This window comes from Phocoena sinus, chromosome 2 (assembly GCF_008692025.1).
Source record: "Phocoena sinus isolate mPhoSin1 chromosome 2, mPhoSin1.pri, whole genome shotgun sequence".
NCBI classification, from domain to species: Eukaryota; Metazoa; Chordata; class Mammalia; order Artiodactyla; family Phocoenidae; genus Phocoena; species Phocoena sinus.
Genome location: NC_045764.1, coordinates 72,412,811 through 72,437,817, shown reverse-complemented (window position 1 = coordinate 72,437,817; position 25,007 = coordinate 72,412,811). Strand labels below are relative to the sequence as shown.

Below are 25,007 nucleotides of genomic sequence, written 5' to 3'. Positions count from 1 at the left end.
AGTGGTTTAGGTCCGTTGACACAGTTTGAAAAACTGCTTCAGTTCACGGTTGCACAATGCCAGAATCTTTTCAGAGTTTAACATTCTTGAACAGAATTCAAATTTTCTTTCAGGAGGAACCAGGTTTGTTTTGTTGTTTTTTTTTCCTGGCATTAAGGGATGTACATGTTCAGAAAGGACCTTTAGCTAAAAATGTATATATATTGTTGGAGGTAATACTCTTTCACGAATCCCAGTAGATGATAGGAACTTCGGAAGACTGGAGATGGGGATAAATAGGTTTGGAAGGGAGTAATAAATACTTCTGTCGTATTTCAGAATGCTTATTTATTCTCGGGAAAAAAAAAAGTAATAGGCACAAATTCTGTAAGAAAATAAATCTCTCTCACAAATGTACACGGGAGATTCTTAGACTAAAATTTGGGGGCATTAGAGGCCAGAGCTTGGCTCTAGTGAGGAATCCCTCCATGTGTAATCTGCTGAGTTCTGGAGGAAAGCTGACCTCCTTGTCTGTGGAGGGAGACTAGAGACTAAACACGATTAAGTACGCCAGTGGGGACATCTGGGCCTTTCTGAGCCCAGGCAAGTCAGGAGCCCCAGTGTTTGTGCTTGGTGCTTGACCCAGAGAGCAGCCCATGCTTCTTGTGAGAGAAATGTTTTTATCCTAAAACATTTAGACTTAGTGCCGCTTATCAGTGGCATCGCGGTCCTGGGACTCGTCCCTTGTCTTTTTGAGAAATGACAGATGAACATCGGCACTTGAGCCTGTCTTTTTCAATTGTCCCAGGGTACTTAAACCAAAGGAAGACAACAGGGCGTGGCTAGGTTAGAATGTCATTGGTGCTGAAAGGGCGGAGTCTGTGCCTGGTGTGCCCTTTCTTGGAGCCGTGCGGTGACCCCCTTTAGTGGAGGGGATTTATATCAATGTGCGTGTGTGTGTGTGTTTGCACGTGTGAACCCTGCCTCACCTCCTCTTACTGTCCTCCCCAGGTTGCAGCCAAGCAGGCTGCAGCTGCAGCCACGCAGACCATCGCCGCCTCCCAGAATGCGGCTGTGTCCAACAAGAACCCCGCGGCCCAGCAGCAGCTGGTCCAGAGCTGCAAGGTGAGGCACCAGCTGCCAGAGAGCCAGGTCTGCTGGAGGAGACCCTGATAACATTAGAGCGCCCAGTGCCCTGGTAATTCGGTTAAGACTGATCATCCAGGCTCCTAATCCAGTTTGTTCCGGCTCCCATGTTCCAGGTGTACACACACACGTCTGGTTTTTGTCTGTTAAGCGAATGGCCTGTGTTTGGAAAGAGAACATGTTTCTCCCAGCATTGTCTTTCCTTTGTCTAGATTCTTTTCCTTCTTTTTGAGAGCACAAGTCAAGGAGGATCAATGACAAGGCCATTGAGGGCTCTGAAACCGTAATGAAGCATTGAATTTCCAGAGTGCCTTCCTCCCTTTGAATGGCGGCCTTTGTGTTCAGTCTTCACTCGTCATGGCAGGGGTGACTTCCTGCTTTGCACTGATGGCACCTGAGGATTTATTCATCCTGTCTGGCCTCGTCGCTGTTGCGCTCTGGTGCTTTCTGTGGTTGCCTCACTGATCTTCCGAGACCTGTCGCCGATGCCGCGCTTGAAGCCAAGGTGCCGCAGAGGGTGTCCACCTCTGCCGCCTTCTCTGAGCGCCCAGAGTTAACTGTCCCGGGAGAGCCCCGAGTGGTGCCAAAGGCACATCTCATTGCCTGGCCATCGCCCACATGTTGGCACCATGCCTGACTGAAGTTCCCTGCAGTGCTTGCGGTTCGCCGTGGGAGCTGGGTGCAGAGGCATCTTGGATTTACGTGGGCTCTGAGCCTTCTCTCTCCTTTCTCAAATCTCCTCTGTGAAACCATTCGCATGTGAGGGGTGTTGCTGCTTCTACTTCAAAAATGGCTTTACTCCTGTGGGGAGGCCACCCAGGGCCCTCCACGTCCTGAATCCCAGTTCTCTGAGGCTAGCCCCTCCCTGCGGAGCAAGTTTGCTCTGGTGGAAAAGCCTCAGCAATGCAGGAGGACCCTGTCCTCGGGGTTGTGCATGTAAAGAGGGGTTTTTTCCTGAGAGCCAGGCCCCTGCTGCGGAGGGAGTTGGTTTCCAGTTGGGGCCTGGCTTCAGCCGCCAGCAGGGGTAGCAAAATGGCATTTCCCCTTATCAGGGAGCACAGGCTACTTGTGTCCAGGAAAATAGTATGAACCTTCCCCCTACTTTTTATGAACAAACAGAACATACTCAGCCCGTGGGTATCTCTGTCAGGGAATGAAAGCATTACTGCTTATCAAGTTGCAGTGCAGAAGGTAAAGTGGGCCAAGTTCCTGGAGCCAGCAGAAGAGGATGCGAGGGAAATTCTCCTGGAAATTTTTTTTTTTTTGCGGTACGCAGGCCTCTCACTGTTGTGGCCTCTCCCGTTGTGGAGCATAGGCTCCAGACGCACAGGCTCAGCAGCCATGGCTCACGGGCCCAGCCGCTCCACGGCACGTGGGATCTTCCCGAACCGAGGCACGAACCCGTGTCCCCTGCATCGGCAGGCGGACTCTCAACCACTGCGCCACCAGGGAAGCCCGAAATTTTTTTTTTATTCTTGCTGGAATGGCCTCCTGAAAAGAACATGTCACCAGGGTGGGCTGCTCTTGGGCCCTTCCTTAGTAGTGACGGTCACTGTGCCATGGCCTCTGAGGGCCTGGTTGGTCAGATGTGGTGTGGCGCAAAGGGACAAGCCAGAGGCCTTGTAGAGAGGGAAAAAGCCAGCATCTCCTAGGCACCGTGGAAGACGGTCACTTTCAAGTGGTCTCACCTTGGGATGCTGTCCTCCCTCCCCTATCCCGGGCATTGGGTTTTCCCATTTGAGGAGTGAGAATACAGGAAGAGAGGAACCACAGTGACATGAAAGCTGACAGACGGAACGTATACCCGCAAAGTCAGATATCGAAATGCTGAAGTATGCTGTTAGTTGAGTGCTTCTCTCACTTTCTTCTGATCACTGGACCATATGAATTGAGTTTATCTACCTGTGAATTGGATAGATTCTTGGATGCTAGGGTTTTCAACACTAACGAGCCAGGATGGTGTGAGCTGCAACTGGGGAAATTGTTTTAAGGCTTCGATATGGAGAATCACCTTGTGCTGCGTGTATTGGGACCGGGGGGACCACAGGGAAGAGCATGTGTGGGAGGAGCCTACCCACAGGTACTGTGTTGGCATCAGTGTTGGCAAGGACCCAACGGGCTAAAGCTGCTGAGTGAATCCAAGGTCTGGGCCGGGCACCCCCAGGAGGGAGGGCACATCCACAGAACATTATCACTGGGGGCATTTCCCCACACACCCCGTTTTGGTACGTCACCATCCTGGGTGTGCTCAGTTTTCATTTTCCTTGCTTCCTGTAGGCGGTGGCTGATCACATCCCTCAGCTGGTCCAGGGGGTCAGAGGGAGCCAAGCCCAAGCAGAAGATCTCAGTGCCCAGCTGGCACTCATCATCTCCAGCCAGAACTTCCTCCAGGTACCACGGAAACATTCACCTCCATCTTCCCCGGAACCTCAACCCACCCCCACCCCACTGCCCACTGGGCAGGGGGTGCCCTTTATCCTTAAGGAGAGGACTTCACAGATTCCGGAGCCAGAGCAAAGTCTTTGCAGTAAGCAGACCTGGAAGCAGTTTCAGGAGAGGGAGATGCAGCTTGGCAAAGCAAGATGCTGATATGCAGGGAAATTGCCCCAGGAGATGGCACATTATCCATTTTGCTCTCTGTATTTCTCTTCCGTGAGGGAAACCATGAAATAAGCTGCACTTTTTGACAAACAGCCTAGTATAGTAGTAAGTATTGCTTTAGGTGTGCTAGTTTCCAGAATACCTCATGCCATTATTCATAGCCAGGGAAATAAGAATCTGTGAGTGCATCTTCTCCAAAGGTGTGGTGGTTTCTTGTGGCAAATATAGAATTAGTAAGTATTGTCAATCTTTGTGAAGTATGGCTAGGTTCATTTTCTTTTTAATTAAATATAAAATGTGAATATTAAGTTGTGAACACTCCCTTTGTAAGTACTTCTTTCACATCTCTCGGCACTTTGTCTACTTGGATCTCCTAAACAGTCCATGTGGTTTGGCAAGTTTCTTCCTCGTCCCTGTCTATTCAGATCTGTAATTACAGGACCCAGTGATACTTCTATTTGGTTAATTCTTCAAGAGCCATAGCTCCAACATGCAGGGATACAACATGAAATGTTTGTGCTTCCTCACATTTTATCTTCATACATATACAAACGTATTTATGTATGTATGTATTCTCTTGGGATTCACTGTGTATTGACTGTTTTTCACATTAACATTTATATTATGAATATTTGTGAATTTGAGTCATATTCTCTCATATACTATACTCATTGTTTAGCTGTTCTGTCATTCGACATACAGGTTGTTTTCAATTATTTGCCGTCATAAACAACCTGTGATATGATGAAAAAAAAAAATCTTGGTGTGTGCTCAAATCTTTGTGCTCCTCTTGAATTGTTTCCTTAGGGTAAATTACTAGAACTAGAATTGCAAGCAGGTTATTTTTATCTTTGGGACATTGAGAATTGTGGCTTGGACAAGTTGTTTGTCTTCTGCTGTAGGTGGTTACAGGTCCTAGAATCAGTTGTGTTGTCCCACTGCTGGCAGGATCATCGGGTCTTATGATAGTACAGTGTGGACATGGTCCAGGGGTCACTGTCCCTGCCCTTGTTTTTCCTGTTTCTTTTGTTCTTTTAAGTTTGCTACTGTAGACGAATCAGATCTTAACAAGAATAAAGCCAGAGTCAGAGATAAATAGAAATGGAATCAGCAGATCAACAAGTTTTAAACTTTTTTTAAAGTTTACATTTTAAACTCTTTTCATACATGTGGTAAAATTGCCCTTCCAGAAGGATGAATGAATCTAAATTTACAACTAGCAACATATGGAGCACACTTTTTATTTATTTTTTTCTCTTTGTTTTATTTTATTTTAATTTTTATTGGAATATAGTTGATTTACAATGTTGTGTTAGTTTCATGTGTACAGCAAAGTGAATCAGTTATACATATACACATAGCCACTCTTTTTTTAGATTCAAATGTGGGGTTATTATTTTTTTATTGGAGTATAATTGCTTTACCACGTTGTGTTAGTTTCTGCTGTACAATGAAGTGAATCAGTTATATGTATACATATATCCACTCCCTCTTAGACTTCCCCCCCATCCTACCCATCTAGGCCATCACAGAGCACTGAGATGAGCTTCCTGTGCTCTATAGTATGTTCCCGCTAGCTACCTATTTTACTCATGGTAGTGTATATATGTCCATCCTAATCTCCCAATTCGTCCCACCCTCCCCTACCCCCTCTGTGTCCACATGTCTGTTCTCTACGTCTGCACCTCTATTCCTGCCCTGCAAATAGGATCATGTGTAACATTTTTGTAGATTCCACATGTATGCGTTAATATACGATATTTGTTTTCCCTTTCTGGCTAACGTCACTCTGTATGACAGACTCTAGGTCCATCCACATCTCTACAGATGACCCAATTTCATTCCTTTTTATGGCTGAGTAATATTCCATTGTATATATGTGCCACATCTTCTTAATCCATTCATCTGTCGTTGGACATTCAGGTTGTTTCCATGTCCTGGCTATTGTAAATAGTGCTGCAATGCAATGAACATTGGGGTACATGTGACCTTTTGAATTATGGTTTTCTCAGGGTATATGCCCAGTAGTGGGATTGCTGAGTCATATGGTAGTTCTTTTTTTAGTTTTTTAAGGAACCTCCATACAGTTCTCCATAGTGGCTGTATCAATTTACATTCCCACCAACAGTGCAAGAGGGTTCCCTTTTCTCCACACCCTCTCCAGCATTTATTGTTTCTAGATTTTTTTTTTTTTTTTTTTTGTGGTACGCGGGCCTCTCACTGCTGTGGCCTCTCCCATTGCGGAGCACAGGCTCCGGACGCGCAGGCTCAGCGGCCATGGCTCAGTGGCCATGGCTCATGGGCCCAGCCGCTCCGCGGCATGTGGGATCTTCCCGGACCGGGGCACGAACCCGTGTCCCCTGCATCGGCAGGCGGACTCTCAACCACTGCGCCACCAGGGAAGCCCTAGATTTTTTGATCATGGCCATTCTGACTGGTGTGAGGTGAAACCTCATTGTAGTTTTCATTTGCATTTTGGAGCACACTTTTTAATACCTCTTTTCCAAGTTGGGAAGTCAATCATTTTTTTGAAATGTTTTTGCCAATTTACTTGGTTAAGTTTTTATTATTTGATCTTGCATGTCCTTGATTTTCACAATGTTAAACATTTTTCATGTTTCAGTTATTTGTTTTTATTATGTGAACTTGTCTCTTCATGCTTTTTATATACTCATGCTGATTTTTCTTATAAATTCTCATGAATTCCTTAAATATTAATAAGATTAACTTGTGTCCTTGGTATTTATGATCTGGCACTTAAATTGTTACAGCTTTACTAAGAGCCGTTGTATAGCATACATATTAAAAACCTTAAAATTATGTGTGCTTTTTGGTCCAGAAACATTTATACAAAAAAATTATGAACGTGTACAAAATTTTAGTTACATAGGTGTTTATCATATCATTGTTTATTATATTTGAAAACATGGAAAGCTACTTAAAATACAGGATTGAAAAGTGATAACTGATGTATACACAGGGTATTAACATAGCTATGAAAAAGATAGACTATGTGGAACAAGGAGATTGGAAAACAGAATAAATAGTATTATCTTACTTTTGAAAATATATGTGCCTGCACATAGACACCCATGCATGGTCAAATTGTCCTGGGTTCTGAGATGTGAGAGGTCACTCGTTTCATTTTGTGTCCCTGTATTTTTCTAAGTAGTCTATTACATATATTTGAGACACAGATTAAAGAGCTATTCCAAGAAGCACAAACATATTTAATAAGAAACTCCCTTTCAAATCTGTTTTAAATAAGAATTTCAAGCCACTAGCCCAATTTTACTCCCCACTCCACCCCAAAAGACACATACTTTTTTTTTTTGAATACCTTTATTGGGGTATAATTGCTTCACAGTGTTGTGTTAGTTTCTGCTGTACAACAAAGTAAATCAGCTATACGTATACATATATCCCCATATCCCCTCCCTCGTGAGCCTCCCTCCCACCCTCCCTATCCCACCCCTCTAGGTCGATACAAAGCACCCAGCTGATCTCCCTGTGCTATGCAGCAGCTTCCCACTAGCTATCTATTTACATTTGGTAGTATATATAAGTCCATGCCACTCTCTCACTTCGTCCCAGCTTTCCCTCCCCTCCCCCTGTCCTCAAGTCCGTTGTCTACGTCTGTGTCTTTATTCCTGCCCTGCCTCTAGGTTCATCAGTACCGTTTTTTTAGATTCCGTTTTATGTGCGTTAGCATATGGTATTTTTCTCTTTCTGACTTACTTCACTCTGTATGACAGACTCTAGGTCCATCCACCTCATTTCAAATAATTCAATTTTGTTCCTTTTTATGGCTGAGTAATATTCCATTGTATATATGTGCCACATCTTCTTTATCCATTCATCTGTCCATGGACGTTTAGATTGCTTCCATGTCCTGGATATTATAAATAGTGCTGCAGTGAACATTGTGGTGCATGTATCTTTTGGAATTATGGTTTTCTCAGGGTATATACCCAGTAGTGGGATTGCTGGGTCATATGGTAGTTCTATTTTTAGTTTTTTAAGGAACCTCCATACTGTCCTCCATAGTGGCTGTATCAGTTTACATTCAGTTTACAATGGTGCAAGAGGGTTCCCCTTTTTCCACACCCTCTCCAGCATTTATTGTTTGTAGATTTTTTGATGATGGCCATTATGACTGGTGTGAAGGGATACCTCATTGTGGTTTTGATTTACGTTTCACTAATCATTAGTGATGTTGACCATCTTTTCATGTGTTTGTTGGCATTCTGTATGTCTTCTTTGGAGAAGTGTCTATTTAGGTCTTCTGCCCATTTTTTGATTGGGTTGTTTGTTTTTTTGATATTGAGTTGCATGAGCTCCTTGTACCTTCTGGAGATTAATCCTTTGTCACTTGCTTTGTTTGCAAATATTTTCTCCCATTCTGAGGGTTGTCTTTTCGTCTTGTTTATTGTTTCCTTTGCTGTGCAAAAGCTTTTAAATTTCATTAGGTCCAATTTGTTTATTTTTAATTTTAGTTCCCTTTCTCTAGGAGGTGGGTCAAAAAGGATCCTGCTGTGATTTATGTCATAGAGTGTTCTGCCTGTGTTTTCCTCTAAGAGTTTGATGGTGTCTGCCCTTACATTTAGGTCTTTAATCCATTTTGAGTTTCTTTTTGTGTATGGTGTTAGGAATTGTTCTAATTTCATTCTTTTACATGTAGCTGTCCAGTTTTCCCAGCACCACTTATTGAAGAAGGTGTCTTTTCTCCATTTTATATTCTTGCCTCCTTTGTCAAAGACAAGGAGACCATCTGTGCATTGGTTTATCTCTGGGCTGTCTATCCTGTTCCATTGATCTATATTTCTGTTTCTGTGCCAGTTGTAGCTTTATAGTATAGTCTGAAGGCAGGGAGCCTGATTCCTCCAGCTCCGTTTTTCTTTCTCAAGATTGTTTTGGCTATTTGCAGTCTTTTGTGTTTCCATACAAATTGTAAACTTTTCTTGTTCTAGTTCTGTGAAAAATGCCATTGGTAATTTGATCAGGATTGCGTTGAATCTGTAGATTGCTTTGGGTAGTGTAGTCATTTTCACAACGTTGATTCTTCCAATCCAAGGGCATGGTGTATCTCTCCATCTGTTTGTCTTGTCTTTGATTTCTTTCATCAGCATCTTATAGTTTTCTGCATACAGGTCTTTTGTCTCCTTAAGTAGGTTTATTCCTAGGTATTTTATTCTTTTTGTTGCAATGGTAAATGGGAGAGTTTCCTTAATTTCTCTGATTTTTTCGTTGTTAGTGTATAGGAATGCAAGAGATTTCTGTGCATTAATTTTGTATCCTGCTACCTTAACCAAATTCATTGATTAGCTCTAGTAGTTTTCTGGTGGCATCTTTAGGATTTTCTATGTATACTATCATGTCACCTGCAAACAATGACAGTTTTACTTCTTCATTTCCAATTTGTATTCATTTTATTTCTTTTTCTTCTCTAATTGCCATGGCTAAAACTTCCAAAACTATGTTGAATAATAGTGGTGACAGTGGGCACCCTTGTCTTGTTCCTGATCTTAGAGGAAATGCTTTCAGTTTTTCATCATTGAGAATGATGTTGGCTGTGGGTTTGTCATCTATGGCTTTTACTATGTTGAGGTAGTTTCCCTCTAGGCCCACTTTCTGGATTTCTGGAGAGTTTTTATCATGAATGGGTGTTGAATTTTGTCAAAAGCTTTTTCTGCATATGTTGAGATTATCATTTTTTTTAAGTTCATAGCATATTTATTGTTAATGAATTTTTCCTAGTTAGTATCTGAACAATATATACACTTATAAAATAAACATGATACCAGATGCTACAGTACAGATTTTCTTCTTTTTAAATTTTCTACATCTGTACTCTCATATTCCATGTGATCCAGTTCTCCTACCTCTTCCCTCTATTCTTATGACTTTGAAAACTTCAGCCAGGCAGCACTCCATGATGCCATTTGATACAAACACCATCATAAACACAAACTCAGGCACTTGAATTACAAGGCAATCAAATGGTTTTATCCTTCAGTTTGTTAATATGGTGTATCACATTGATTGATTTGCGTATATTGAAGAATCCTTGCATTCCTGGGCTAAACCCCATTTGATCATGGTGTATGATCCTTTTAATGTGCTGTTGGATTCTGTTTGCTAGTATTTTGTTGAAGATTTTTGCATCTATGTTCATCAGTGATATTGGCCTGTAGTTTTCTTTCTTTGTGATGTCTTTGTCTGGTTTTGGAGTCAGGGTGATGGTGGCCTCGTAGAATGAGTTTGAGAGTGTTCCTCCCTCTGCTATATTTTGGAAGAGTTTGAGAAGGATAGGTTTTAGCTCTTCTTTAAATGTTTGACAGAATTTGCCTGTGAAGCCATCTGGCTCTGGGCTTTCGTTTGTTGGAAGATTTTTAATCACAGTTTCAGTTTCAGTGCTTGTGATTGGTCTTTTCATATTTTCTCTTTCTTTCTGGTTCAGTCTTGGAAGGGTGTGCTATTCTAAAAATTTGTCCATTTCTTCCAGGTTGGCCATTTTATTGGCATTAGTTGCTTATAATAGTCTCTCATGATCCTTTGTATTTCTGCAGTGTCAGTTGTTACTTCTTTTTCATCTCTAATTCTGTTTATTCGAGTCTTCTTCCTTTTTTTCTGATGAGTCTGAGTAATGGTTTATTAATATTGTTTATCTGCCCAAAGAACCAGCTTTTAGTTTTATCTTTGCAATTGTTTCCTTCATTTCCTTTTCATTTATTTCTGATCTGATCTTTATGATTTCTTTCCTTCTGCTAACTTTGGGGTTTTTTTGTTCTTTCTCTAATTGTTTTAGGTGTAAGGTTAGGTTGTTTATTTGAGGTGTTTCTGGTTTCTTGAGGTAGGATTGTATTGCTATAAACTTCCCTCTTAGAACTGCTTTTGCTGCATCCCATAGGTTTTGCGTTGTCGTGTTTTCATTGTCATTTGCTTCTAGGTATTTTTTTAATTTCCCCTTTGATTTCTTCAGTGACCTTTTGGTTATTTAGTAGCATATTGTTTAGCCTCCATGTGTTTGTAGTTTTTACAGTTTTTCTCCTGTAATTGATATGTAGTCTCATAGCATTGTGGTCCGAAGAGATGCTTGATAGGATTTTAGTTTTCCTAAATTTACCAAGGCTTGATTTGTGAACCAAGATGTGATCTATCCTGGAGAATGTTTCATGTGAACTTGAGAAGAAAGTGTATTCTGTTGTTTTGGGATGGAATGTCCTATAAATATCAATTAAGTCCATGTGGTCTAATGTGTCATTTAAAACTTGCATTTCCTTATTTATTTTCTGTTTGGATGATCTGTCCATTGATGTAAGTAGGGTGTTAAAGTCGCCTACTTTTATTGTGTTACTGTTAGTTTCCCCTTTTATGGCTGTTAGCATTTGCCTCATGCATTGACGTGCTCCTATGTTGGGTGCATAGATACTTACAATTGTTATATCTTCTTCTTGGATTGATCCCTTGATCATTATGTAGTGTCCTTCCTCGTCTCTTTTAGTAGTCTTTATTTTAAAGTCTATTTTGTCTTATATGAGTATTGCTACTCCAACTTTCTTTTGATCTCTATTTGCTTGGAATATCTTTTTCCATCCCCTCACTTTCAGTCTGTATGTGTCCCTGCGTCTGAAGTGGGTCTCTTGTAGACAGCATGTATATGGGTCTCGTTTTTTTATCCATTCAGCCAGTCTGAAGACACATACTTTCTGTTTCAAACATTCCTAGAATGTACTGCCCTAGAGTATCTGATTTCGGTTGGCAATTTTGGGGGGAAACTAGATGGTCTTAATATTCCTTGTTTTAGGGCAAAGCAAGTTCTGGCTGATAAGGGGACATTGTTGTTTGGTTCTCTACTCTGACTCTTGCTGCCCAGGAGCTGTCTTACTTTCAGCTTTTCTCTCCACAGCCTGGAAGCAAGATGGTGTCCTCTGCTAAAGCCGCAGTGCCCACTGTCAGCGACCAGGCTGCAGCCATGCAGCTGAGCCAGTGTGCCAAGAACCTTGCCACCAGCTTGGCAGAGCTGCGTACTGCCTCGCAGAAGGTAAGTGGACCCTTGTCATGGCAGTTAGCTTGTCAGGAGTGGAGCTTTTAATTCCTTACTGTTGGTGTGACCTGGGTGCTCCCCAGGGCCTGAACACTGCCTGGCATATTTCTTGGTGCAGTTGTCCATTTCATCTCTTGACCACTAAATATGCTCGTGTGGATTGGCTTTTGCCACTTTTAGCCGCTATCTCCTCGACTTAGTTATCACCTTCTGGTTACAGATGACTTTGGTTACGCTATGCTAAGTTGCATACTTCCCCTCCTCCCCTGCCCTGGGACAAGCAATGGTCTATTTCTCACAGTCTTAGGGGAGACCGATCATCAGTTTCTTGGTGCCAGGTAAACTGTGGGCATAGTAAGTGATGATTTCTTCCAGGTGTTATCTTGTGAACTTAATAACATTATATAGGCAGCAAATCTACTTTGGAGGATCATCTATATTATCTTTGCCCTGAGAGGTTTCCACCTCTTAAATGGGAGCATTCACCTTAACAAGATCCTCAATAGAACAGAACTGAGGATTAATGCATTTCTGTCTCTGGGATGTGTTAATTACCAAAGGGCCTCATTACTGTACTGTTTGATGTGGTATTAGCATGAAGTTCTAGCATGAATTCATTTTTCCTCGTTGTAACAATCCCTTTATAGAAACAGGCAGCCTCATATATGAGCAAGGGAAGAAGGTTAGAAGCTGATTTGAATTTGTAATATAAACAGTGCACTACATCACCAAAGATAAATATCTAGAGTTTTAGGTTATATCTAATAAAAAAGTTATTTTGAGCTCTCTTTCTCAAAGAGAGGTCCAGGGACCATCTGCACTGGAATCACATGGGGGCATTTAGGATGCAGGTTCCTGGGCCTCACCTCTGAGCACCCCAGTCAGAATCTCTGGTCATAGAGCCCAAATATCTGCATTTTAACAAGTTTCCTCAGTGACTGAATGACACACCCACCTCCAACAACTGCTTTGGAGCAGTGAGCCCCGAAGTGGGACTCAGGCAACATTGTGCAGTGGATTCAGGAAGACTCTGTGAGAGCTTTTTATGATTTTAATATATAGTGTAAGGGTTAAGAATACAGGCTCTAAAATCAGACCACCTGCATTCAAATTCTCGCCTTGCCATTGACTAATTTTGTGACCTGGGCAAGTTAATTAACCTCTCTGCCTCAGTATTGTCACCTAGTAATACTCACACATAGAAATCAATCAAATAGTGTGTACTGCTGCTGTTGTTACTATTATCTAAAAAAGAAAGACGTTAAGATACACCAGTATTTAATATACTTGTATGTGTATAATTTACTAACATTTACGTGTATAATTTATTAACATGCGTGTTGGGGGTGTGTGATCAAAGCATTTGGAGACCGCTGTTCTAGATGATCACAAGAATGAAGTGGTTTTCTTAAAAGTTTTTATTAAGGAAAAAAATCTTTCATAGCCTTCAGTATGGAACGATAATGGTTTACAATCTAGAAATTTGTAAAGAGATTCAGTAAGGTTGACATAGACTTGTCTGAAGAGTCCTGGGTTCAGTTGTTTATTCGTTCCTTCATCCACCCCACGCTTCCCAAGTTTTTGTGTGCACACATACTGTGCTAGGTGCCCCATGTCTAGAACCCAGACACAGTGAATAAGGATCCTCTTAGTTTGAGAGGTAATGTATTTCAGATATAAACAGCTTCAAGGAAAATTTAAGTATATCCAGTTATGAGACACACATAATTGATTATTTAGGGAACTTAGGACTGAGGTCCTGATTGAGCATGATTTTGTGCTCTCAGGAAATGCTTGTTACCCTTGCTTCCTATTGCTAGATTTGGAGAGTCATTGGTTGTATCCAGAAACGCATTTCATATGTTGCAAGGTACTGGGGATGCTTTTCCCGAGCAGACTGTTGTGCACATATTCCCACCTCTGTTGACAGGCCCATGAAGCCTGTGGTCCCATGGAGATCGATTCAGCACTGAGCACTGTGCAGACCCTGAAGAGTGAACTGCAGGATGCCAAGATGGCTGCCGTGGAGAGTCAGCTGAAGCCACTCCCAGGGGAGACGGTAGGAGATGTTGGTGGCAGCTGGGGTCTGGGACTCTACCTCTGTTAGGAAGTCAAGACATTTTTAGAGTTGGGGGGAGGGGTGGTCAGTGTGTCTCAGTTTCAAGTGTTTTTAATGCAAAGCCCTAGAATAGCCACATTTTCTAGAACAGTGTTATGATAGAGATGGCCCTGAGGGGGCCTCTGGTGATGGGCCTGTGTGTACCTGCCTGGAGTGTGGCTGGGGATGACCAGGCATCAGTTCCTATTCATCCCTCTTTTCCGTAAACAAGACCTGGCGTTTGAGGCCAGTGTTCTAATCCTGCAGGCTTTTTCTGAAAAGAATGCCCAGTGCAGCTGGAGGAGTTCTGGCTTCTTGGTCCAGGTTGTGTCATCCACTACCTAAACAAATGTGTGTACTGTGTTATACTGTTGGCTACAGTGGACCAGGCTCTGTTTCTTACTTGAAGGAAATGCCTCTCTTAGAAAACATGTTGTGGGGTTAAAACTGCATACATTTCCTGATGCTTTTCTGAACTCTTACAGCGTGCCCAGAAGTTCTCTTCCAAAATGTTGTCCTCATCTAGTAATTGAATAATTACCCTTACCATAGGGCTTTATTGACTTTATTCTCTGAATTATTTATTCCGTTGACAAAGCAAGACGACGTGCTCGTCATGGGAAGCAAGCTCTTTGCCCGTTTTCATAATCTCATTTACCATTCCAAACCTCTATTCCTATTGCATTTCCCTCTGGTTAGAACTCCGCAAAGTATAATGATCAAATTGAACAATGTTAATGGTCCCACGTGCCAGGAAGGTGGAACAGCTGGATGTCTGCTCATTTCCTGCTAAGGCATAATTAATTCTCACTAAGGATTTGTTGCAGACTTCTGAATTAGCTTCTGAAAGCATAATACTAATGGCTACCATTTGTTGAGTACCTACGTTAATTCTCTGAAAACCTTCTGAGCTAGATACTGTGATCTCAGGACACAGAGACTTGGAGAGTTCAGTGACTTACCCCAATCTCTCAACAGCTAGCAAGTGGGGAAAGGAAGCAGAGGGCAGGGTGTGAACTCATTGGTTTATCCTGAAGCCTGGGTTCTTTCCCCTCTATCACCCTACTTCTTCTTAGTGCCATTGGTGTATTAGGTGGGAAAGAGTTGAGGCCCAGAAGTTTGATCTGCATTATTTTGGGGCTAAGACTTTAGTGGATGATTTACCTCTTCTAAGCTATCTTCTTCCTTGAATCTTCTTACAGCTGGAAAAATGTGCTCAGGACCTGGGAAGTACATCTAAAGCAGTGGGCTCCTCCATGGCACAGCTCCTGACCTGTGCTGCTCAAGGCAATGAGCACTACACAGGTGAGACTCACACCCTTCGTGATGCCCTGAGGCCAGGTACAGACCACTGGGCTGGTGCGGGGAGTTTGTTGATTTGACAATGAACCTGACTTTTTTATTTCAGCAGTTCAACATACATTTTTCAAGCACTTTCAACATGCTTGTTACTGGGCTTGATGCTAAGCATACAAAGACTAATCAAATATGATTCCCCCAAACTATTTGAGTCACCCCTATTAGACTATAAGCAGATGGTAATTACAGACCTCTGCAACTGTGTATGTCTCTTGAAATCCCACTAAAGGAGACAAAGAAAGAAAAAGTCAAAGAAAATGAGAGAGAAGAAAACAAATAAGATCTCAATGAAGTTGTCGAAGATGGAAGGAGACAGATGAGTGGTAACTGAGAGACCCCAATAAATAAAAACCTAAAGTTGTCCAGGGATAGGGAAGCTAACAAGAAGCAAGCTGATTGGTGCTGCAAAACTCTGGGAGGGTTTGAGCCCTGGAGACACCAGGTACCCCTGAAGCAGGAGTACTGTATAAGGAACAGAATGTATAAGGAAAAATACCTGGTGATACAAAAAAAAAAAAGAATGTTCTCATAGTCGGAAGTCTGTTTCTATCTAAAATGGAGACAACAAGAAGTTTCAATATTAGCCCATTACTTGAAAATGAGAACTACATCAGGACTTCCCTGGTGGCGCAGTGGTTAAGAACCCACCTGCCAGTGCAGGGAACACAGGTTCGAGCCCTGGTCCAGGAAGATCCCACATGCCACGGAACAACTAAGCCCATGTGCCACAACTACTGAGCCTGCGCTCTAGAGCCTGCGAGCCACAACTACTGAGCCCACGAGCTGCAACTACTGAAGCCTGCATGCCTAGAGCCTCTGCTCTGTGACAAAGAGAAGCCACCGCAATGAAAAGCCCGCACACCACAACGAAGAGTAGCCCCTGCTCACCGCAACTAGAGAAAAGCCCGCGTGCAGCAACGAAGACCCAACACAGCCATAAATAAATAATTAAATAAATCCATCCATCCATCCATCAGAAGAAGAAACCTTAAAGAACTGAGTGGCTCTATAAGTAGGAATCAGGTGAAGAGGAGATGGATTGTTGCTTTTGTTTTATAGTAGTACAGCTTGAATATTTTTTTTTGAAATATACATTACTATTAAAGAATAATATACATCCAGAGGAGAGTATAAGTCCTAAATGTATATCTTCCTAAGTTATCCCAAATTGAATACACCTGAAAAACCCCTACCAAGATCAAGTAATGAGCATGTTTGGCATCCCAGGGGAATTGCTGGGTCATAGGCTGTGCGGCCACTCAGCTACAGTCCTTCCTGCGGTATCTGAAATTTCCACTTGTTCTACATCCTGGTCACCACATCTGCTTTGTCAATATTAGCCATTCTGTTGAGTGTGTAGTAGAATCACATTATGGTTTTAGTTTGCGTGTCCCTGAGGAACAGGGCAGTTGAGGATTATTTTCAGTTTATCAGCCATTTGGATACCTTCTTTTGTGAAGCATCTCTTCATGTCTTTTGCCCATTTTTTAAAAATATGACTTTTCTGCCTTTTCCTTATTTATTTGCAGGAGTTAGTTGTCACATATATATGTATTTCTTGTATCTTGTGGCTTAACCTTTTCACTGTTTTAAAGGTGTTTCTTGATAAACAGAACTTAAATTTTAACATAGTCCAATTTACACTTCTCCTTTATGGTTAGTGCTTTTTGTGTCCGATTTAAAAATTTTGCTTCTCCAAGTCATGAAGATATTCTTCTCTGTTATAGTCTAAAGGCTTTGTTGTTTTACTTCCATATTTAGAACGACGATCCACCTGCAATTGAGTTTTATATGTGGGCAAACAGGGTCCTAGTGTAGTTGCTTTTGCACCAGGGCATCCACCCATTTGACCCAGCACCACTTTCTGAAGCGACCCTCCTTTCCCCAGTGGTCTTGAGGGCAATTTCATTATAAATTAAGGGCATAAATGTGAGTCTGTTTCTGAACTTTTGCTTCTTTTTCATTGCTTTAATTGCCTGATCTTACCTTAGTACCATACTTTCCTAATCATTGCAGTTTTATACTAAGTGTTAATATCTGATACTGTGAGTCTTCTGTCTTTGTTATTCTTCCTCAAGTTAGTGCTGACTTTCCTTGACCCTTTGTATTTCCACATCTGTTTTAGAATCAGCCTGTCAATTTGTACCCTCCCCCCACAAAAAACCCTTTCGCTTGTTTTTTTGTTTGTTTTTTTGATCGGGGTTACCTGAATCTGGGGATAATTGAAATCTTTACATTACTGAGTCTTCTAATTTGTGAATGTGGTATATCTCTACATTTCTTTAGATTTCCTTTCTCTCAATACTGTTTTATAGTTTTTTGCATAGAAGTTTTTGTTTTCATTAGAGTGTGCGTTATAAATCTTTTACTTTCATTTTTTCTCTATGAGTATATTTAATGCATGTGTGTGCATGCATACCTGTGCGTATCATGTAGTTGTTCTTTCAGAGGGGGAGGAGTTGTTTGTTGGTGAGACAGTATTTTCCGTTCAATTGGAGTATTTGGTCTGTTTATATATAATATAATTACTGATATATTGAGGTTTGTATTTGTCATGTTACTATTTCTTTTCTATATGTCCCACCTATCCTACGCTCCTTTATCTCTCCTTTCTTGCTTTCTTTCAGATTTATATGTGCTTTTTAAAATCTATTTCTCTTCCCTTGATTAGTTTATTAGTTCTACCTTCACTGCCTATTCTTTTTTTTTTTTTTTGGTGGTACGCGAGCCTCTCACTGCTGTGGGCTCTCCCGTTGCGGAGCACAGGCTCTGGACGCGCAGGCTCAGCGGCCATGGCTCACAGGCCCAGCCACTCCGCGGCATGTGGGATCTTCCCAGACTGGGGCACGAACCCGTGTCCCCTGCATCGGCAGGCATACTCTCAACCACTGCACCACCAGGGAAGCCCTTGAACAATTTTTTTAAAGTATAATATAAGTTAGTATGTTTACCTCTTCCTAGACAGTGCAAGAATCTTGGGACACTTAAACTTCATTGACCTTTCTTCCAACTCATTCATTGTTGTTGAGTGCTTTAATTCTACATATATTTAACCTCCTCAGTACTGCCTCAAAGTTGTTTCATAGTCAATATTGTTTAAATGCTCCTCCATATTGACCTTTCCATTGCTGTTCATTCCTTTCTGCGTTGCAATGTGCTTCCACCTGGGATTATTTCCTGTCTGCCTAAAGAACTCCCTGCATTAATTCCTTTAGTGTGAGTCTGTAGTGACCAATTCTTTCAGTTGTTGTTTGTTTTAACATGCCTTTGTTTAGCCTCTATTTTTGGTAGATAATTTTACGTGTTGTAAAATTTTAGGTTGGCAGTTATTTTCTTCCAGCATTTGAAGGTGTTATTCCGTTGTCAGCACTTGAAGGTGTTATTCCGTTGTCTTCTGGCTTCCTTTATTTCTGTTGTGAAGTCCGCTGTCACTTTACCCTTCCACAGGTCATGTGGTTTTAGTTTTCCCCTCTGCTACTCGTTTTCTGGATTTTCTCAGTCTTTGGTTTTCAAGCACTGTGCCTAGAGGAGTTTTGTTTTGTGTCGTTTTGCCTATTTATCCCACTTTGGGTTTTAGTACTCCTTAAAGATGGGATTTGCTGTCTTAGATCAGTTTTGGAAAACTCAACCACTATATCTTCAAATGCTGCTTCTGTCCCCTTTTTTTCTCTCCTCTTTGTACACTCCAGCTACCCCCTATGTTAGATATTTTCACTGTTTTGTGTGTCTCCTATGCTCTTTTCTATATTGGCCATAATTTTTCTTCTCCATGCTTTATTCTGTGTGGGGTTTTTTGGATTTATCTGCAGCTCACTATTCCTCCTACCTTCAAACTCTTCTATTGAGTTTTTAATTTTAAATGTCATATTTTTCAGTTTTATAATAACCTTTTGATGGCTTTCTTGTACTTTCCATTTCTCTGCTGAAATTCTCTATCTTGTCATCTAATTTCTTCAACATAGTTTTTACATTTACTTAAAGTCTAGGTTCAGTAACTCCAATGTCAGGATCACCTACAGGCGTCTTGTTATCTGTTTTGTTTTCTGGTTTTTTTTTTTTCTCTTCTTGGTTTTCAACTATTGACCTTATCTCCTGATGTTTCTGATTTTTTTTTAATTTAATGCTAATCATTGGTATTTACATTGTAGAAGTAATTTGAGGCTCTAGATTGTGTTTTCTTCCGTACAGAGGATTAATCTTTTATTTTAGCAGGTGGTTAAAAAAGGAGATCACCATAATACGAGCGGAACCGAACTGATTGGATATTGCAAAGTCCATTTCCAGTTTACCTTGTAGGGTGTAGCCCTTCGTGCCTCCTGTCTAAACCTCTGTGATGTTTATGAGGGCCATTCTGATTTTTGAGCTCAGAACTATGCTCCTTTTATCTTCCCATCCCCATGCGACTTCAGAAAGTTTTGCTCAGCCTCTCAGTTTCTGGGCAACAGTTTACAAATTAGAAAATGCCTTGAAGGGGGGAAAGCAGTGTTGTACTCACTTCTCTGTACTTTCTTTCTCTTACAAGGTCTTAGCTTTCGTTACCTTGGTTCCTTGGTATCTCTCCAGTGCCTTCAAACAGATGTTTTGTCTGTATTTTTCCAGAGTTTCTAGTTGTTTCTCTGAGGGGGAGGGTTCATCTGCAATAAGTTATTCTTTCCATCACTATAAGGAAAATCCTCTTTGGTTCTTCAAAAACTGTGTATATTTACTACTTTGAAAATAAGAGCACAGTAGGAGCACAAAAAGAGTTACCATGGCAAAGTGTAATATAGTACCTTCAACAGTAAGAATGTACAATTCTATCCTCATGAGAGGGTGAGGGAACGTTCCACAGCAGAACTGACACCTGATCGGGGTTTGAAGGATTATTACGACTCACTTAGCTTTCAAGGAGAAAGAAAAGTGTATGTAAATTCTTAAAAGCTTAGGGCATATGAGAGATGTAGTTTCAAGAACTTCTACACATTCCTGAAATCTTGCCAGATTTTGTGTAGATGATGAAATGGATTTTTAATGAAGGAAAGACTGCTTCACAAGTTGCATCATCCAATACTGATAACATCCAGGATGACAGACTGTCTAGTTGATGTCTGAAGAACGTCCTAGAAGTATCCCCATTTCATTTTGGCAGGCGCCAACTAGGTGGTGGTGGCAGACTTGGGAACAGCATACGTGAAGTCCCAAAGGCAGGAGAAGAAGGCTGATGAAATGAAGTGAGAGGATCCAAGTAAAAGGCAGGGGGGTAGGGAGTAAGAAGATAAGGCTGGGAAGGTCAGCTGGGATCAGATCGTAAAAGGCCTCGTAAGCCAATTTAAATACATTGAAATTGAAGCTCAGAGCATGTGAAAATACTGAAGAATTTGCATCTGTCGACACAGTCTCGATTGCCCTTAATGCACTTTGCCCTTCTTTTCGTGTGCTGATAAATTGGAGGGAAGCAAAGTTGGAGGCAGGGAGACCAGTGAGAAGGCTGTTGCATTCATCCAGATAAGAGTTGTTAGTGGAGGTGAAGGATGGATTAAAGAAAAAGAGACCTCACGGTTGTTGGTGATGGATTAGAAGTTGGTAGGAATGGGAATAGGGAAAGCAACACGGACCGCTCTAAGTTTAGCCTGATAGCTGAACGAAGAGTTGTATGAGTCACTGTGATGGAGACACAGAGTCATTGGCAGGCATGTTGAGGGCTGGAGTTTAGGGATGCCAGGTTCAACTTTATTATTATTATTGTTGTGGGGGGGGGGCTGCCCTGGGTCTCTGTTGCGGCACACGTGCTTTTCGTTGTGGCACGTGGGCTCGGTAGTTGCACCTCATGGGCTTAGTTGCCCCACAGCATGCGGGTCTTAGTTCCCTGACCAGGGATCGAACCCACATCCTGTGCATTGGAAGGCGGATTCTTAACCACTGGACCACCAGGGAAGTCCCAGGTTCAACTTTAAATGGATTCCATTTGAAATCCCTGCAGGATATCCACAGAGAGGTGCCCGTTAGGCAGCTGGATATTTACCTCTGGAACTCAATAGAGAAGTCTGGGCTGGAGATAAATATTTCTAAATGTTTAATAAAATGATAATGATTGAAGCCATGGGGGTAGCTAAGTTTGTGTAAGGGAGAGTGGTAGAGTGAGAACAATTTTATCAGATATAACCCTATGGAACCCAAGTATTTCAGGAGAAGGCTGAGCGTTAGAAATCCTTGAAAGAAACGAGAACGTGCAGCCTTGGAGAGACCATGGAAACCAGGAGAGAGGGATGTCTCTCGACTCACAGAGATAATTGCTGCCTGGAAAGACACTGCAGAGAGGGACTTAAGAAGCATCCACTGGCTTAAGGAAAAACAAGGTCACTGCTCTCCCTGTTGAAGGCAATTACAGGAAGGTTGAAGAATGGATGGGAAGCAGGGAGAGAGCAGAGTGTGGACAGCTTCTCCCTGGGTGTCAGTTCCCTCGTCCATACCTAAGATGTGTGGGATACTCAGAAGTTAACACATGAGCTGCCACTGGACTAGATTCTAATGCAGATGTGGTTTTATTCGGCCAGTACAGTGTTCAAAATGCATTTCTTCTCGGCTGAGTACAGCTACATAGACAGAACCCTTTCCAGATCCTTTGGGACAGATTAAAAAATCTTGCATACTTGGTTTTTACCTTGTGAGCTTGATACGTGGTCTAATGCTGTCTACACACAATCTACGTGAATTCTGATCAGGAGTAATTACTATTACAAAGAATTCCCCTGTATTTCATATGACTAATGTGTCTCCCTAAGACTTGCTGAATATAATTTGAGATCTAGACGGCAGGAATACTGTGAACGTCATCTGTGTCTTCCAAGGATTGTGGTTATTGAAGCAGGGAGTCTGCTTCAGTGTTTCGCATTGGCACTTCTGCGGTGTGTTGCACCCTTGACTACAGGAACAATTTCGGGGGGGGGGAGGGTGGTGATTGCTCAGAGATATGACTCTGATGATTCTCATCGTTACCATTGAGAATATTGCTGTGAATTCAGCCACGTACAGCCTTGGATGGTCATTTGCTCCCTGGCATCTGGTGGCCTTGTTTCATCCTTTTGTTGGTGTGGCTTCCACTTTGCGGGAAACCTAATGCCTCCAAAGAGGATTCTTGATGTGCCTTGAGATTTCATAGTGAGTCCTCAGCAGAAAACACGTGGGGTGGATATACCTCGGCTTTTGGAATTCCGCTTTTCTGGTTTCTGCCTTTTGGAAAAATTGTCTGAGTCTATAAAAGGCTTTTCAGTAAATTATTTTTTCATGAACATGACTTTTCTAATGGCGTATGATAAATGTTTTATTCTTCCAAAATAATACAACTCAAATAGAAATAGATTCAAGAGTCCACGTGGTAACGAGGAAGGCAAGAGGAGAGGTCTAGAAATCACAGCCTAGAATTTTCAATGGTCACAGCTGGGATCTCAGCCTCTCCTATAACCTGTGGGAAACTGAGACCCAGAGGGAAAAGGCGGCGGCTGTTAGTCCACACATCTTGTCAGCAGCAGAGCTGGACGAGGTCTTAACCACACCTGGTGGGTGCCCTTCTGAGCAAGGATGTCCTTCCACCCTGTGCCAGAAGCTTCAGCGTCATATGAATCGGGAGATTAGGTTTGACATAAGCACACTACCATGTATAAAATAGATAGCTAGTGGGAACCTGATGTATAGCACAGGGAGCTCAGCTCAGTGCTGTGTGATGACCTAGATGGGTGCGATACAGGGGGTGGGGGGAGGTCCAAGAGGGAGGGGATATAGATGATTCACTTTGCAGTACAGCAGAAACTAACGCAACATTGTAAAGCAATTATACTCCAGTAAAATAAAAACAATAAAACCCTCCTTGATGTCGCCCAAAAAAAAAAAAAAAAATGCAGTGACTCTTCTCTTTGGCTTTTTTCTCTCCTTCACCTTGGCTTTACTTATCTTTATGCTTCCTCCTCTACCATATAAAACACTTTGTTTAAAATGTGTTCATTCCACATGCTGTGCTCGGAAGTGCCATGTGATAAATGGTAGATTGGCAGCTTTGTAATTTGCCTTGATTAGATTGTGGAGTTATGTCCCAGTTATGTGACTTCCTAAGTATTTACAGATGAGCCAGTCTGCAACTCTGGGAAGGTGTTTTATGGATTCCCCAGGGCCTTTTGTGTTCTTTCTTGTATTTTGGTGCCTCGTCCCTAGTAAAGAGAGGACCACCAGCTGCGTCTGTGCCCACGCGGCTGAAGCAGCGGCGGTAAAGACCACGCTCGGGGGTGCCTAGAGACCATCCAGCCGAAGGCTTTAGATACAGTCACCTCAGAGTGTAGTGAGAGAGCAAGTCATCTGTGAATATTTCATGCAGATGTTGTATGTTCTAACAAGAATCCCTTGTAGTTCTCTATCCCAAAGAACACTGTGCAGAGTCTGACCCCGGAGTTAAGAAACTAACCTCAGATCTAAAGGTGTGTCCATGGTCAAGATGCTTCTCAGCACTGGGCCTCATCTGAAATGGTTCGATGAGATGAGCTTTGAGGCTGGCTATTCTGCAGTCCCCCAGGTTCTAGGAGCCTTTTGTTACGTGCCTTGGCATTTCCAGTCTCCTTCCTTTTCTTGGGTGCGCCAAGCACTAGGTACCATGTAGGAAGGCGCCTCTTCTTTCTATGGGAGGTGGCACTGTAGTTTTTAAGGACTAGTTTATATGCATAGTTTATCTCCGAATGCCATCATCTTTAGAAGATGAGCACATTAAAGATGAGCAGGCACTTCGCAAAAGAGGATGTCCAAACAGCCACTGAGTGTATGAAAAAGTGCTCAACATCGTTGCTCACTAGGGATATAAGAATTAAACCTCAGTGAGGGACTTCCCTGGTGGTCCAGCGGTTAAGACTCCACGCTTCCACTACAGGGGGCATGGTTTTAATCCCTGGTCGGGGAACTAAGATTCCCGCATGCTATATACACCCACCAGAACTGGATAAAATAAAAAATCTAACACTAGTAAGTATGGGCCAGGATGAAGAGCGACTGTAACTCTCATATGTATCGTGCTGGCGGAGTGTATAATGGCAAAACCATTCTGCAGACGTGTGGTAGTATCCTCCAAAGCTAACTATACACTTACCCTATGGCCCAGCAATTCAGCTCCTAGATTTAAATCCAAGAGAATCAACTCCAGATGTCCACCTAAACACAGGGATGAGAACTTTTCCGGTAGCTTTATTCGTAATAGTCCACACAGGAAACAATCCCCACATGTCCAGCAACAGAAGAATGGATAAGCAGAGTTGCTGTGTTCCTGTAATGGAATATGACACAGCAAGAGAAAGCAATGTACTGCTATGTGTAACAGCATGGGTGACTCTCACAGCATTATGGTCAGAGAAAGAAACCAGACACAAAAGAACACATACAGTGTGGTTCCATCAGCACGTAGTTTAAGAACAGGTAAAACTAGTCTAAGATGATAAAAGCTAGAATACGGAATAATTCCAGTGTGAGAGGATATTGACTGGGAAAGGGCACAGGTGATGGAAATGTTCCTTCTCCATATGGATGGCAGATACGTGGGTGTACACATTGGTGCAGATTCAGTGAGCTGCCCGGGGAGACTCATTCACTTTGTTGCATGTAAGTTATGCCCCAATAAAAATGACTGGAAAGAAAAGTGAACTTGAATGATTCATCTGTGAGTTTGATACTATGCACTTGGTATTTTAGGTCTAGGGACAGGTGGGGTAGTGGGAGTGACAGGAACCAGAGGGAAATGGTGTTTAGTGTGGCATTTGTTGTAACATC

General features: G+C 42.2%; 1 protein-coding gene across 3 annotated transcripts in view; it reads left to right on the top strand.

Annotated features, from left to right (window-relative positions):
* Positions 1-25,007, top strand: part of TLN2 (talin 2) — a 440,641-nt gene that overhangs the window by 309,999 nt on the left and 105,635 nt on the right. For all 3 annotated transcript variants that reach the window (XM_032622981.1, XM_032622982.1, XM_032622983.1), the window contains 5 exons: positions 991-1,104; positions 3,403-3,516; positions 11,636-11,770; positions 13,704-13,832; positions 15,074-15,176. In XM_032622981.1, coding sequence (XP_032478872.1) covers positions 991-1,104; positions 3,403-3,516; positions 11,636-11,770; positions 13,704-13,832; positions 15,074-15,176 — 595 coding nt within the window. The remainder of the gene's footprint in view (positions 1-990; positions 1,105-3,402; positions 3,517-11,635; positions 11,771-13,703; positions 13,833-15,073; positions 15,177-25,007) is intronic.